Source organism: Montipora foliosa, chromosome 3, assembly GCF_036669935.1.
Source record: "Montipora foliosa isolate CH-2021 chromosome 3, ASM3666993v2, whole genome shotgun sequence".
Classification (NCBI taxonomy): Eukaryota; Metazoa; Cnidaria; class Anthozoa; order Scleractinia; family Acroporidae; genus Montipora; species Montipora foliosa.
In genome coordinates, this window is record NC_090871.1 from 53,286,029 (window position 1) to 53,301,000 (window position 14,972).

The window sequence follows — 14,972 nt, forward strand, 5'->3', positions numbered from 1 at the left end:
CAAATACACTTTTTTTTAATTCCAAACTTGAACACAGGTCCTAACATCAACAATAAACCCAACGTTATAAGCCAGTAAGGTCTCCTGCCTGAATTTAAGATATAGAAAAAAATATTTTCTCGCTTAAATTTTCTTAATTAAACCATATATATAGAAATTTATAGTTTTGCAGTAAACTCTGTTTCTTTCAATAATTTATCAACAGTTTGTATTTGTACATAAAATTAATTTTTTGGAAAGTAGTTAGGGATCGATTACAAAAACCACCCTATGGAAATCACGAAGCGTCACACACGAGCACGTGACAAAAGCAGGTGGAAAAGCGAAGATAGGTCATCCAGGATTGATGTCAATTGAAGACCACAAATGTTGTGGAGGTGTCTCAAAGGCAAAAAATATCAAGGCCTCTTTCGGCCAGGTACTGGCCTGCAATGTACGCATTTCATTAAGGCGAGCGCGGGCAGCGTGTCCCACGCGAAGGATCTCTTTCGCTCGCGAGTCCTGTCGCGGGTGACTCTCGTTTGGCGCTCGCTTTGAGAAAAAATATATAATTTCCATAATCAAACTTAGGCAATCTGTTGATTTGTCGCATCTGGCTGCGAAAGTGTCTTCGTTGAGCAAGCCAGATTTGTTTGACCAAGACGGTCTCTTTCTCTGCATTCATAAGATCCCACTAAACTCCATTCTTGGTTCAAAGCAATCCATTTGGCGAAGTAACGCACGGTTTTGCGCAGCCAGTGATAGAAGAATGCTAGTCCTAACAGCGCGCCGGCTGAACCAAGCACATAAAAGATAATACACGGATCAGACACACAACGTTGGCTTCCGTCTTTCGCTATGGAGGCTATGTTGAGCGTCATGGCAACCACGAAGGTAAACAGCCACAAAATGGGAAAAGGTTTGTCCTCTGGGAGTCGCCACTACAAAGGAACATAATTGTGTTAGTAAAATGAGTTAACGTATTTCTGAGATACTGAGACACATTCCAGAAATGATTTGAGATGATATCAATTAGGGTAATAAAATTCCAAAAATTAATACAAGTTCGCAGTTGTGACATCACGATAGGGAAATCTGCAATTTTAAAGCGCAAAAAACAATAGATTTCTCCTCAGCACGTGGAATTTACTTTTTAACTTTTAATTACAATATACTTAGTACTCTGCATAACAACGACATGAAGTCAACAAAACTGCATGAGGTTTAAAGACAACGTGAACATACAAATGCGCCTATTTTCGTACTAATATATTTTACGATAATTCGCCCACATTATAATCCCGGCCGAAAAAAACTACGGTACCGCAAAGTTATATTTTGAGGTGACATTTTCGTCGCCGTCGTAGATGTTTAAGTAGGGACTTTAAGATAGTGGACAACGGTAGGCTGGGACGGTTGGATGCGTATACCGGAGACTTTAGAAGAGTACGGTAGAAAGGCGCGAAAATTTTTAACTTAAGATTCGGCCAACACGACCGTAGGACGGTGGAATAAACATGTCTTTTGAAGAGGCGAGAAATTCTCTTGTAATTTCTTTTGCAGAAGGTTCAATTAGCGAGGAGGAATTTCCTATTTTATACCATGAATACGAATCAGTGAATCCTCTTTATCCTTACTGGGAATTTGAACCATTTTGTTTACTAGATTCCTTGGATTCTAGCGAGTGTAAATCCGCTAAGGGGAATTGGTTCATAAACAAAAAATGCGGATACAATTATGTCTTTTACCTTTCTTTTCTGCTTTCCTCCTGTGTCATGGTGGATTATGAATAACGCTACGTTAAGAACAAGCAAATTTTGGTTTGAGCCGCGATGTGGCCGAGTGATGTCTTTGAATGAACTCAGAATTTTCGCCAGATTTTTTCATTTCAGCGACGGATAAATCAAGACAAACACAACCAAATGCACATGTAACCCATTGGGTGATCAGTTTTCAATGCATAATAAAGGAAAAGACTAAAATAGTGCGAATAAGTGTGGATGAATTCTTACCGTTTTCACCGTAGATTCCACGACGAGAAACCCGGCGAAAACATACCGCCCTAGAAGCACGACGGTCAAATGTCACGGGGATTTTGCGTGACATGACATTCATCTAACCGTCCCAGTCTACCGTCGTGTACTATCTTAAAGTCCCTAGTCCCGAGTCAAGAACGGAGCCTTGTAAACAGTAAACATCGTATTCTGATGTCGGCGTTCGTTTTCCCTTGACATAACCTAATTATGCTCATCCTCGAGTTTGTAAAAACCAGACCTTTTTTCCCAAAACAGCAGCACGTGGCCATTAATCTTTAAGGCCCGCGATAAAGTTTCGTAGCTACAATCAGTGGCAAAAGTCTTGGGACACTCACCCTTTGAAGTTGGTTTTCTTACTGAGTTTCAAAAACTGCCCCCTCTCCTCCCTCCCCCCCCCCCCCCCCCCCCCGAACAATGTTGCCAATAGTGAACATACATTTCCTTGTCTATCTTAAAGTTGAATGGGGGGAGGGGGGACTTGTAATTTGAAGCTTTAAGTGGAATTTTGACAGTTAAGCTTAGTTTCTGACGTCTGAGAGGTTTTCAGGCATATCCTGAGACTAGCTTCCCAACTACTTTTGTCACTAATTGTAGTAAGCAGGTTGGTATTGGAACGAAGTGATAACAATAAAGAAGATCAGTATTTTGACACGATGTTCCGAATGATCTCCATGACGTTACGAATCTTCATGTCAGTTCCCAAATAGAGAGATTTGGCATTCATACTGTAATACCAAATTGAACACTCGCCACAGAACAGAACAACCACAACAACTGTTAAGAATCCCGAGTTCCCGGAGGGAAACCAGCCGAGAAGATGAACCGGGGTTTACCAGGAACAAATTCAACGAGTGGTCAGAACGAGTCTTGAAGCGGGGATACCCATATCTCAAGGCAAGCGCCCTAACCACTGGGCCTCACTGACTCGGCCAAAATTACGTGAAACGACAAACGGTATTAAGGTTGCTTCTTGTCAGAAAATTCTCAAATATCTCACTCTTTTGAGAAATCGACTTAAGTGTGGTCGCACAAGCAGCACGATCTTTCTCTTTCGTTCAGCAAAGAGAAAATAAAGGGGGAAGAGAGGGAATCTCCCATGTTCTCCCACACCGTACAGATCCCAAGCTAGGCAACAGCCAATCATATGGTGGGAACGTGCTCTCTGAGCGTGGGCTATCCACTCGGAACACAATCCAGCCATATGATTGGCTGTTGCCTAATCTTCTTGGGATCTGCACAGCGTGGTAGTCGATCTAAAAATAACTTGAGACATATGTCCTATGGAAAAGGGCATGTATGCCGGGGGATGCCCTCTCTTCCCGCTTTATTTTCTCTTGGTTCAACTAATTATTGTCATCATTCGTGCATACGGAACCCGCGCGCACTCATGCATACGGAACCCGCGCCCGCAGTGCGCGCGGCAGGCTGTGCTATCCTGTCATTCCTTTGCCCTTTCACCGGGAACGGTGCACTTCTGTGTGTAAACGACGTTGCTGTCGATCTACCCTGTCGAAAGGCCCCCATCAAAGTCTTTTTTCGCGAAGTTAACGCAAACAAATACATTATCAATACAGTTTTGACGTCTTCTTACACGTTTTTCGAAATACTGGACTGAATTAGTCTTAAATTAGTTAGAACTAGATGCTTCTGTGAAGCATACACTGGCTTGCCTGTGGTACGTGCTACAGAAAATCAGAAGGCACTGAATTGTGTGGTATTGAAATACAGCATTCCAGTCTCTGAAGAATAACAAATAAAAGAGAAGCGAGAAACATTGGCTTCTGGGCTGACATGTTGATAATTTTCAAGTTCCCTCACAACTTCTTTTCACCACAAGTGTGCCCTATGAGCATCCGAAAACTTTGTAATAATAAACTTCACTGAAGTCAAGCCCTGTTTCGCGGGGTTAGTGTTGGGATGGGAGACCAAAACAATAAACCCCTCATAAAAAACAGAAACATCTGACCGAAAATACTATTAACGCTAACAAATGCGAACTCAGCAAGGTACAGATTCTGTTAGCTTGCTTTATGCAAAACAAATATTGATGAAAAAGCAAATAAATATTGATACACAGTTTTCAGAAAGAGCAGAAGGAAGTTTCCCGCACGGTCGATCGAGAATAAAATATTTACGACATGAAAACAACATTAATTTTGAACCGTGAATATAGAATATAAAAAGTTACGATCAGCGACAAACATTTTGGGAGATTTTTGCTACGTTCAAGTAAATTGCAAAATCGAAAGTGACATGGCCGGAATTCAGCGGGCGCCGTGATTAAGTTACCGCGGCATGTTTACTCGCCAAACAGTGAAGCATCTGTGTCAAATGATGGCAAGATACCGGGTTTTTGTAAGTTTCTTTTTCTGTCAAGTGTTATCAAGTTTGACAATGAAATGAGCGAAGTCAAAACAAAGATCACAATCGCCCAACTCTTGTTTATGCTAAGTCAAAATTTACTCTCCAAGACGCGTACGACGTTATTTATCACCAGGTAATTCCATCATTTTGGAAATAGCAGCTACTTTATTATTCATTTGCGTCACAAGTTTTCACTGATTTTGGGCCTCATTTTGTTGAAACTCAAGCACGCTTCCAACAGGCCTGTGAACCCTTCCTGCTTACAGAGCAATACTAAAAAACTTCTCCCATATCACATTTGAACCTTAAGCTCGAAAATTCAATACACAACATGATATTATAATTCACAAAGGCAGAAAATACCACAGAATCCTTTTCCAGCGAAAATTTTATTGAAACAAACAACATATTTGCTCTTAGAGGCGAAAACCTCTTCCTATTTGATTGCGTGCGTGAAGACAAGAAACTCAATTGTGTCAAATTACCATGTACTTCAGGTAAATACTGCTCACTTTGACTTCGTCTCGACGGGCGATAGATTGTTGTCGAAGTCAAGTACTCGTCGCTTTTGAGATTCATGCCTAGTTTATCCAACTGACTTTCCATTATTGAGCTCCATAAGGGTATATTTTGTTTAAGGATCCACTAAAACGCCTTTCGCGTTGCATGACTTTCGACGCCATTGCAGGCTAAGTTAATGATTCTACTGTGTCCACAAGAGAAATCTACGCAGTTCCACTACCCTCTAGATCCTAAGAAAATACGCGCAGAAGGCTCTATACACAAAGACACTACTTACCAGGGGAGTGACAGGCAAGACTTTTACCGACACGGAAAAAAAAAAAAACAAAACAAAAAAACAAAAAAAAAAAAAAAAGAAAACAAACAAACTAAACGTAGACCTCGACTGGGTTTGCCCATAGGCAACCCAGTAAAAAGCTCAAATAACAGCCAAAGCACAACCGCTGACGTTCTAATCGCCGCCCGCTGGCAACACAGTTTTGGCGGCAAAGTTTGTTGACAAAAAACGTTGCCACAAAATCTTTTTAAGGGTTTTCTGGCCCTTTAATTTTGGATAGCACAGTTTTACCCGCTTGCTGAGTTCTGACTGGTCAATTTAAGTTTCAGTAGTTCTCGCCGTATGCAAGGATCACCATCAAATACCACTTCTGTAGAAGTTGCCGTTTCTTAAATTTTCTGTTATTACAAGGTGTTCTGCATGTTAATTCCGTGGTAACTGTCCAAAAAATTCAATCCGGATGAAGGTGGTAGAAGGATGGAAAGAAAAAACTCGATAGCCACGTGCTCGTCCCGCTTTCGATCCAAAGAATTTTTAATTGGAAACACCGCATCAGCGCGCGCACATTTTCCCGCGCTTTGTGTCGGCTACGTGTTTTGAGTGGTTTATTGGATTGTCTCCCTCCTTTCTGATTGGCCAAAGTAATTACTTTGGTTTTGGTTTTATGACACTCATTTGAAAACCGCTCTAACAAAAAGATTATCAATGACATTGGTTGCATTCGCATTAGGGAGTTTATCACTAGTGTTAAATCAAGCGCTACTGTTTAGTGTTTCCCTAGGGATTCAAAACAACAGAGTTGACACTAGAGTACTCGAAGTTCCTCGCATTTTTGTCCCGCGTTCTTCTCGTGTTTTGACTTAATTTTGACCCCTCTACCTTTTGTTATTGTAAAAAAAAAATTATGTCAGTTTTTCATGCGTCTGTCCTGTTATTGACAATGAATTTCGTCATAACATTGTCAAAGTAGTGTGCTTCTTTGACAACGTTATGACGAAATTCATGATCAATAACAGGACAGACGCAGCTACTTTGACAATGTTATGACGAAATTCATGATCAATAACAGGACAGACGCATGAAAAACTGACATCAATTTGTTAAATCGACAACTCTCTTTCTCCCGTCTGTTGAGCAAGCTATCGATAACTAAAGTCCATTTCGCAACGATGCAAGCGATTTTTTAAGTCAGCGGTTCTTCTTTTCTTGTCGCTAGTTTCCCAGGCTGCCGCAAAACGTACAGGTTATCGATATATAAACTGCTCGGGTCGTGTCGTACCCCATTGAACGGGCTTCGGGATTGGCCAAAAGAACAATAGAACGAACAAAGATAACAATGGATTTAGCACAGAAAACAAGAAAAGTAAGAACACTACACAGCCATTGCAATATAGTGGTCAACAAGAGGTACGACCCTACCCAACCTTCTGTCTGTGGAAACGCGTTTCCTAACATTAACAGTTGCCGGTTTAATGACGTTGTCGACTGTAAACAGTCGTTGATAACAACTTGCCTCGTCTGTGGAGGGCCTAACCTATTGTATCAATGAACAAGGGGCCTAACGGCCATTCTTCACCCCTAGGGGTGTCTCTAGTTCGTTCCTAAACCACACTTTTTCAAAAGTGAAACGAATGATCAAATTTAGGGCAGATTTACACGGTACGATTTTCGTCGCATGCGACAAGCTTACGACAGGCCTAAGTCATCGATTGGCGTCAGAACGTTCGTTTCACTTTTGAAGACGTATCGTCTGGGAACGAACTAGAGACACCCCTAGGGGCGTCTTAGGGTCGATTTACATAGTACGATTTTTGTCGCATGCGACAACGGCTTACGACAGGCCCACGACATGATTTACGATTGTTGTGTACGTCAGAAAAAATGTCGTAGCATTTTAAAACATGTTTTAATACGCTACGACAATCGTAAGTCATGTCTTAAGGGCCGATTTACACGGTACGATTTTTGTCGCATGCGACAACTGCTTACGACAGGCCCACGACATTGTTCACGATTGTTGTGTACGTCAGGAAAAACTTCGTAGCATTTTAAAACATGTTTTAAAACGCTACGACAATCGTAAGTCATGTCTTAGGCCTGTCGTGAGCTTGTCGCATGCGACAAAGTCGCACCGTGTAAATCGGCCCTTAGGCCTGTCGTGAGCTTGTCGCATGCGACAAAAATCGCACCGTGTAAATCGGCCCTTACGTACGTCTTCGTGTTGTCATTGTCAAAATGAGTTTTAATCTTAGGTTTTAAAGAATCTGCCTTTATTTTTTTCAGTCTAGGGAAAAGGAAGCCGACGCTTTTCGTCATTTAATAGGGAGTTTAAGCGAGGACGTCGAATCCGAACAACGGTTAAGTGAAAACCACAAAGCAATAGTTCTAACTTTGCACGTCCTGAGCGTGCGTTTTACATTTGCGTACTTCACCATACCGTTCTCACCCTTACAACGACGTGAATTGACCAAATTCGAGGTTGTGTGGCAGACGTGTGCACCTGACGATAAATTTCTAGTTCTCCTTCTAAATATCCACACCGTCGTCACCAATATTATTTCTAGAACAATGACATTCACTTTCCATTCCTAGCGACTACCAGTAATCGCAAAATTATTAGAAGAACGGGAAATAACGTTTCTGACAACGTTCTCGTTCTCGTTAATTAAGGTCCTTATTGAAACGACTGGGCAGGCGTTTGGCGTTTTTGCTTTTCTTCAAATGACGTTTGAAGTTATCTTTCTTCTTCGGAATTGAATAACGGTAGCCGGCGTACAGCAATAATACTAAAAAAAGACTTTTGCAGCAAAAATGCAAGCATTATTTTTATCAGGTTTTATAGTTGAGCATGATTTGTTTATCACCCTCACAACTACTCATCAACAAAGATCTGTTGCCAACCTTGTACACTGCGCCTACGGCAGCTGTATATGCATTTCGAAAAAAACATGTCTTAACTTTGTCAATGGGACACTTGTTGTCTTAAAGCCATGGTTTTCTGTTTATAGATTTGGTTATTAGGGGGTTTCATTTCGGAACCGTCAGTATACGCAAACATCGACTATATAGTCGTTTGTACCTAAAGGACCTAAATATGAGATCTTCGGGTTTTTCAGTTCCTGGTTTCGTACCAAACACTACAGTTTCGACTGGTTAGTAAGTCCGTAAGATATCCTACAAGTAATACACAGAAAATTAATGCGCATAGGGAATTAAAAGTTCTATTTTGTTTGCAAGCGACGGACAACAATCCAAAGAGCAACCTTGCCTTGACGCTGCCTCAGTAATATTACCACGCCTCTTGTCTTGCACCTGGTACTCATTTGTTCAAAATATTGGATCAGATCACTTCCCAAAGATAAAATTGATGTTTGTCACTCGGCGCCTTTGCTGTATTTACCGAGCTCGCTAATTAGCTAATTACTAGACACGAAATAACCGTTTTTTGGGGGAATCGAATCCAAGTCACCATTTTTCATATATATATACGGAGCATGTCCCTTTTTACTTACCTTCTTAAAAGGCTTCCTCTTTCGCTTCACCGCTAAAGGAAAAAGACACAGTTCACATTTGCTCATCACAACTCTCTGCAACCAGTTCATCAGACAAGAGTGATGTACAAATTTCACGGACCCCGTGCACAAACAAGGACTTATCAAGACTTCAGTTTCGTCGCCGCAGTGGCATATTCGGCACACGTCACTTTCGAGTTCCAAATTGTCACCTTCACAAACGTAAATAACTGTCTCCCTAGTTTCTCGAGCCGAAACTTTCCCAAAAATTTCGGAGCCATCGTCTCGATCGGCTAAGCCGCCTATCTCAACACAAACACTATCTGACTGGCTGCTAGCCATGTTTTCACAGTCTGAGATTCCTGTTGTTTTCACAAGGTTGGATTCGGATGAAACACTCTCTACACTTCCAGCTGAATCCCATTTACATCGTTTATCACTTTCAAGTCTCAATGAAATTGTCAACGAACCATCCCCATTTTTCAACGGCTCGTCCTGGAGATCTGATGAATTATTTAAGTCGAGCTCCTCTCGACCTAATAAAGTCCTTGTCTGAATTTCCGTCTTGGTGTCATCAATATCCGATACACATTTGTTTTTTGCTATGTCATCCACTATCAATATTGTTTCAGTCACACTGTTCGTAGAAAATCCTTCCAGTGGAAGACTCAAAGTTTCATTTTCACTTTCTACAACAGCCGTGGTTTTGTCCTTCCCGGCAGAAGAATTGGAGCTTTTCTCCTCAGTTTTGTCCACCGCCATCGTAAATAATACAATTCTATCTTGACCTAAGAGGACAGAAAAAATATAAATCATTAAGCTCCGTGAGAAGTAAAAAAAAGATTATTTTCACCTCATAGCGAACAACACCGAAATTAAAATTGCTTCAACGAATATGGTGAACCCCTTCAGAAACTGAACACATGTACAATTATAAATACATCAGGTTGTTCATCTTAGGAAAACGGCCTTGTTGGCTGATAAATACACGTCTTAACAAGCTATTATGATGCAACAAAACATTTTACACTCTATTCGCCCAAGACTACAAAGAAACGGATTGACTTTTGCGAGAGAGACAGTTTGTCTTTTGAGAGGACCATTAGTAATTTTAATAATTTTTGTACCAATAACTGTGTGTAGTTTATAACAGTTGTGTTGGATCAATATACGTTATATTGAATTGAAAAACACTAGTACTTTATTCTGCTGACAACTTTCATCATTATGCTAAACACGGTCACAATTTGAATATCAACAAAGACGTTTTTCCATTATACTTCCGTCAACTAGTCTTAAGTTCTCAGTTTTCGTTACTTTAACAGTACCTTTTTTCGTTAATCCCACGCATGTCGGAATCAAAATAAACGAGAATAGTATGACATCACGACGACAAAGTCACGAAAATGTGGTCTGAATTCGACACCTCTGATATCACAAAGCCTTTGCCGCCATGCAAAATTTTAGTCCCCTCTGAACAGGCACACTTTTGCATCTTTAGGGTCCATTATATACACATAAAAGCCTTCCGAAAATTATCTAAAAGCGCGAAAATAAATTATCGCTGAGCTGTTGGATGTTGAACGGAAGTCAACTGGACAAGCCTCATTGGTTTTGCTGGTCGAAATGACGTCACTTGAGTGACACTTTGAGAAATTATATTCTTTATTTACACACACTTGAATGCATCCAATTCAAAGGCCTATACAATGGGAAAATTTGAGCTGTTGGTAACTATTCTTTTGCCAAAATAGGCAACTCAATAGATATTTTTGACTTTATTCGCTTTAAATCGTTCTCGCAAAGCGAATACAAGTGCGAAGTTTATTTAGCCGAAAATTAGTTTTGATTCCTGCATACAAGAACTAACTACTATTCACCATTGCAAAATTCTCGCAAAAGAAATCGTACTGAAATAGGAAAAGTAACTACGAAATGGCATGTCTTTTCGCACTTTTCAATTTCATAGAATTTCTCCGACCTGTATATGTCAATACATGATTAGGCTTCGACTAGCATGAACTTAAATAAAGCTCGGAACCAAGTTGAAAACCCTACCACATCGCTGCTGAGAAAACTATTATCGAAAACTCGTGGATTTTCTTCAACATTTACCATAGTCACTAAACCTCACTTCTTTCAATTATAACTTTCAGTTGAAAAGCAAAACATCGGGACACTTGAGTCAGGAGCACTTTACAACTTATAACAGACCCCGTTAAACAAACATGGCGGAGGTTCCAAATCACTGGAGCGTGCACTGCAGTGAAACTAATAAAATTGTCCACGAAATAGGTGTAAATTGGCAAAAGGAAACGATTTATTATTTGCTTTTGAACCTTACCACTACTAAAATGATAACACAGCCTCCCATTGAATAATTTGCGATAAGGGCCACAAAAGTTGCCACCAGAAACAACTTGCATAATGATCCACTTCCAGGACAATAAAATGGCGCCAAAATTAAGTGCAAGATGAATGTGTATGGTGATGCTTAGTTTTCAACAAGAACTAAATGTTGAATACGAAATTCCGAGCCTCTCCCAGACCAATTCACTACAGCGTTTACGAGACATCTGTCAAAAAGGACAAAATGTGTCGGCATCATGTCTTCGGAGAAATCAGTGCTCAAAAGTTTCTTGTTTCCGCATCAAAAGAAGTACACAACGCACCTGAAAGTCTGCTATGAAAAAATTTTAACGGCAAACCATCCACTAAAATCTGGAATAATCAGTGATACTATTCGCAGATTTTCAATCAAAACCTGCTTCGACAAAGAACATGATGACTTGCAACTCTTAACACGTGGTCCTTCGAACTAAGGAGAGTTTTAACAAGGTACAAATCTCACTTTTAGCATCATCAATACTATTTTATCAATTCCAACAAAAAAACGGGAAGGAAAAATGAGGCGTTGTACTCATGTTCATTTTCTTTGTCTCGTCCAAACCTAAAACCATTTTGGCGCACAGAAACACAAACTTCGGCACGGTATAAAAACAACCGACAATATAATTGAATCAAAGCATTCTGTCACACATAAAACGAAGAAACTACATGACAGAGTAAGATGGAAGGATAACTTACTTCACACAAGTTATTGCGGGTTATCGACCAATTTGTCAGTTCTCTTTCTTCTGTCCTGAGTATTCGAACAAACCAGAATCTTCATTAACTATAGCGCTGCTAAAACGCTTCATGACCAGAAGAATATCAGATACAGGTAGGAAATGTATTCTCGAAAATTTCGAGTTTTCTCACGCACAATATCCAAGTGGCTATTTTGACGAGAAATTACAAACCAAACTCTAAAACACGTCAATTGTCAATCAATGCGTTTACAACCGTGTTATATAGGTAGCCTCGACGCGGGAACTTTTTTTCGGCTGGTACCGGTATCTTTGTGATCCAAACAATCATCTAGAAGGGTTTTTTTTTAATGGTGTAAACGTGACCAGTTGAATCGACAGTCAGTGAATCAGTGAGTCGGCAAATTTCTTTAAGACACCTGTCCCTGCCACGTTGTTCCAAAGCCGAAATAAGACCACCGTTTTCCCTTGGGAAGGCCGGGGTCACCCAACAGCCCGTGAAAAGAGCGCGTAATGCAACCACAAAGAATATTAATTTTTCTCTCTTTATTCTTCGGCCTTATTTTGCGAAAAATTCTTAGTGTTGCCGAAAGGATATCAGAGATTTTGAGAGACAATTTTTATTTTATTTGTTCATTGCAGATTTGTATGTAGCCAATAATCCGCTGCCACATGTTTTTTACAACTAATTTCAGTTAAACACTTAAAATGATTAGTGTAGAACTGGACCGAGGATAATTCTCGCGTACTCTTCAGTGTCGTAAATATAGACGCCGTCAAACGCAAAACTAGATTTCAAATTCTTGAAACACATTTTTTCCTGCCGGTAGCAATACAAAAATTCAAATGTCTAAATTTGAAGGTTTTCTTTTCTCCCACCAGTGCAGGCTACGAAGACAAAAAAAAAAACAAGTGACAATCAATTGCAAATATACAACTGGCTCAATGAACTGTAATAAGAAAAGACAAAACCTGTAAACACCGAATCGAAATATTGTGTCCTTTGTATATAGACAAAAATAAAAATACGATAAAAAAGGAGGTCTACGCAGCGCCACAGCAACGTGGTATTCGATTAAATTGGAGGAAGTCGAAGCATCATTTTAAAAGCGGTCGCATTTGCTTTTCTTCTCATGATCAATCAGTTTCTAATTCCACGGAAACGCTGACTACATGTATCGCTTTCTCAATCTACATGTAGTACACCACCAATCATCACTACCGTGATAACCAAAACCTGCGACCTTGCCTTGAACAAAAGAACTTTCCGACGGAAACGAAACGAAGGCATTGCATGAATTTAATCACTGTGTTTATAACTGAAAGAAGCCGTAACAGTTAGGTGTTTGTGTATAAGGTATCCGATTAGAACCCAAGGATCGAAATATTCAAAGAAGAGTTTGTTCTGACTAAAGCAGACGAACACAATCTGTTGGTTTCAGTTGAACAGCAAATACACCGTATTGTAAAAAAAAATGCTTTGTTTCTTTAGTGGAAGTGCACTTAGCTATCAAGCTAGTTCACAGGCACCCCACTTTTAATCATCTGAAAGAAACAATTCTATTTTCCCTTCGTCTCTATTCTAACCTTCCCCTGGAGTGGGTACCATTCATTGGTAAATGACAATATTATTAAAAAATAAAAGTGTGGCTGTTACAAAAATGAGTGTGGAGTTTCTCTCTGTACTGTAGTAAATATGTCAGGAACATTTTGTTTTGTGACATGCAAAGGTTAGCTAGCATATCTGAAGTGGATGTATAATAATAATAATAATAATAATAATAATAATAATAATAACTTTTGTTTAGACTCACAAGACCGATCAGTAACATCAAAAGATTTGCTGGTATAAACCGGTGATCAGTAAAAATAGTAGTAGTATTATAAAGAGGCAAAAAATAGATAAAAATATGTAGATATCACGATATGTACAAAAATATATACAGGATCACGTCACGATTCGAGATATTAACCACTGACGGACACTGCAGACACGCAAATTTACATCGAGATTACAAAATAATTGAATAATTTTGATTTAAAAGTCCTTGTCATAGGGGTATCGCGAATATTTCTTGGTAGAGAATTCCATTCACGGGCGGCCGCACTCTTAAAACTACACGGCCCCATAGTTGACTTGGCTCTCATACCGTCTATTAGCGAGCTATCTCTGAAATTACGACCATGTAGTTCAGAGCGTTTGACTAAGTATCCTTTCAGTTGGCGGCGTGGGCAGTCTATATTGTCAATGATTTTGTACACAAGTTGTAATCTCGTGTACCAGTATAGTGAAAACTGTGACGGCAAAATAGCACATACTACAAATATTGATGAGAAAACGATACAACGTAAATAGCCCAATGAGAAAACATCTGGTTACTGGTAAAATACTAAATGCACAAAGATTAAAGAAAATAAAATGAAATCGATAAAGATTGGAGTTGAGGCTGATTCCGAGTTCAGTTCAACTTCTTTCTCACAGCAAGTTCTATTTTTCGGGTAGTAAAACACACGTTCACTGAGGTTAATCCCTATCGAGCAGGGTTAGTATTTGGATGGGCGATCAAAAGAGTGATCCGATATGTTATTGCCTTTCAAGGACTCTATACATAATGCATCGCAATGCCTTTTGTTGTTTCCAATGGGAATACTCACATTTAATGGAATCCTTACTATTTATCCCTTTTGGACATAATTTTAGAGTAATCATTCCTTGTTACATTCTTCCTCTCTCGATCCGTCGAAATAAGGTGATTGTTGATATTTAGCTACGGCCGGTAATTTATCGACGCTTTTAAGAATTGCACGTTCACTGAAGTTACTGCGGTAATCAGTCACACGCGCCCCTCAACGACATTTTTTTCATACTTCGAGAGTAAAATTCAGGTGGACGTCAATCAAACGTTTCCATAAAAAATTCAACTGCCGCCACGAGCACAGTACTATTGTCATGGAAACACTGATTTGATTGGCAACCACCTAAACGTCGTTGAGGGACGCGTGTGACTGATAACCGCTGTTCAGCCCTGTCGAGCAAGTTAGAGAGATCCAATATGTTATTGCCTTTCGTGGGCGTCATATGCCGCATCGCAATGCCCAGTTTTTTTTCCAATCGGAATACTCACAGTTAACGGAATCCTTGCTACTTATCACTTTTGGACATAATTCTAGCGTAATCATGATACAGCATCCA

At 39.8% G+C, this 14,972-nt stretch overlaps 1 protein-coding gene across 10 annotated transcripts in view; it reads right to left on the bottom strand.

Moving 5' to 3' along the window:
- LOC137997665 (uncharacterized) overlaps positions 1 to 14,972 on the bottom strand; it is a 23,684-nt gene continuing 8,712 nt past the window's right edge. For 8 of the 10 annotated variants that reach the window (XM_068843785.1, XM_068843780.1, XM_068843786.1 and 5 more), the window contains 2 exons: positions 8,691 to 9,478; positions 1 to 920 (listed from right to left, as the gene is read on the bottom strand). In XM_068843785.1, the coding sequence (XP_068699886.1) occupies positions 567 to 920; positions 8,691 to 9,452 (1,116 nt within the window). In that variant the 5' untranslated portion in view covers positions 9,453 to 9,478 and the 3' untranslated portion in view covers positions 1 to 566. Of the gene's footprint in view, positions 921 to 8,690; positions 9,479 to 10,018; positions 10,302 to 11,777; positions 12,250 to 14,972 lie in introns of those variants that run through there. The other 2 variants (XM_068843790.1, XM_068843788.1) reach the window with 2 other exon arrangements.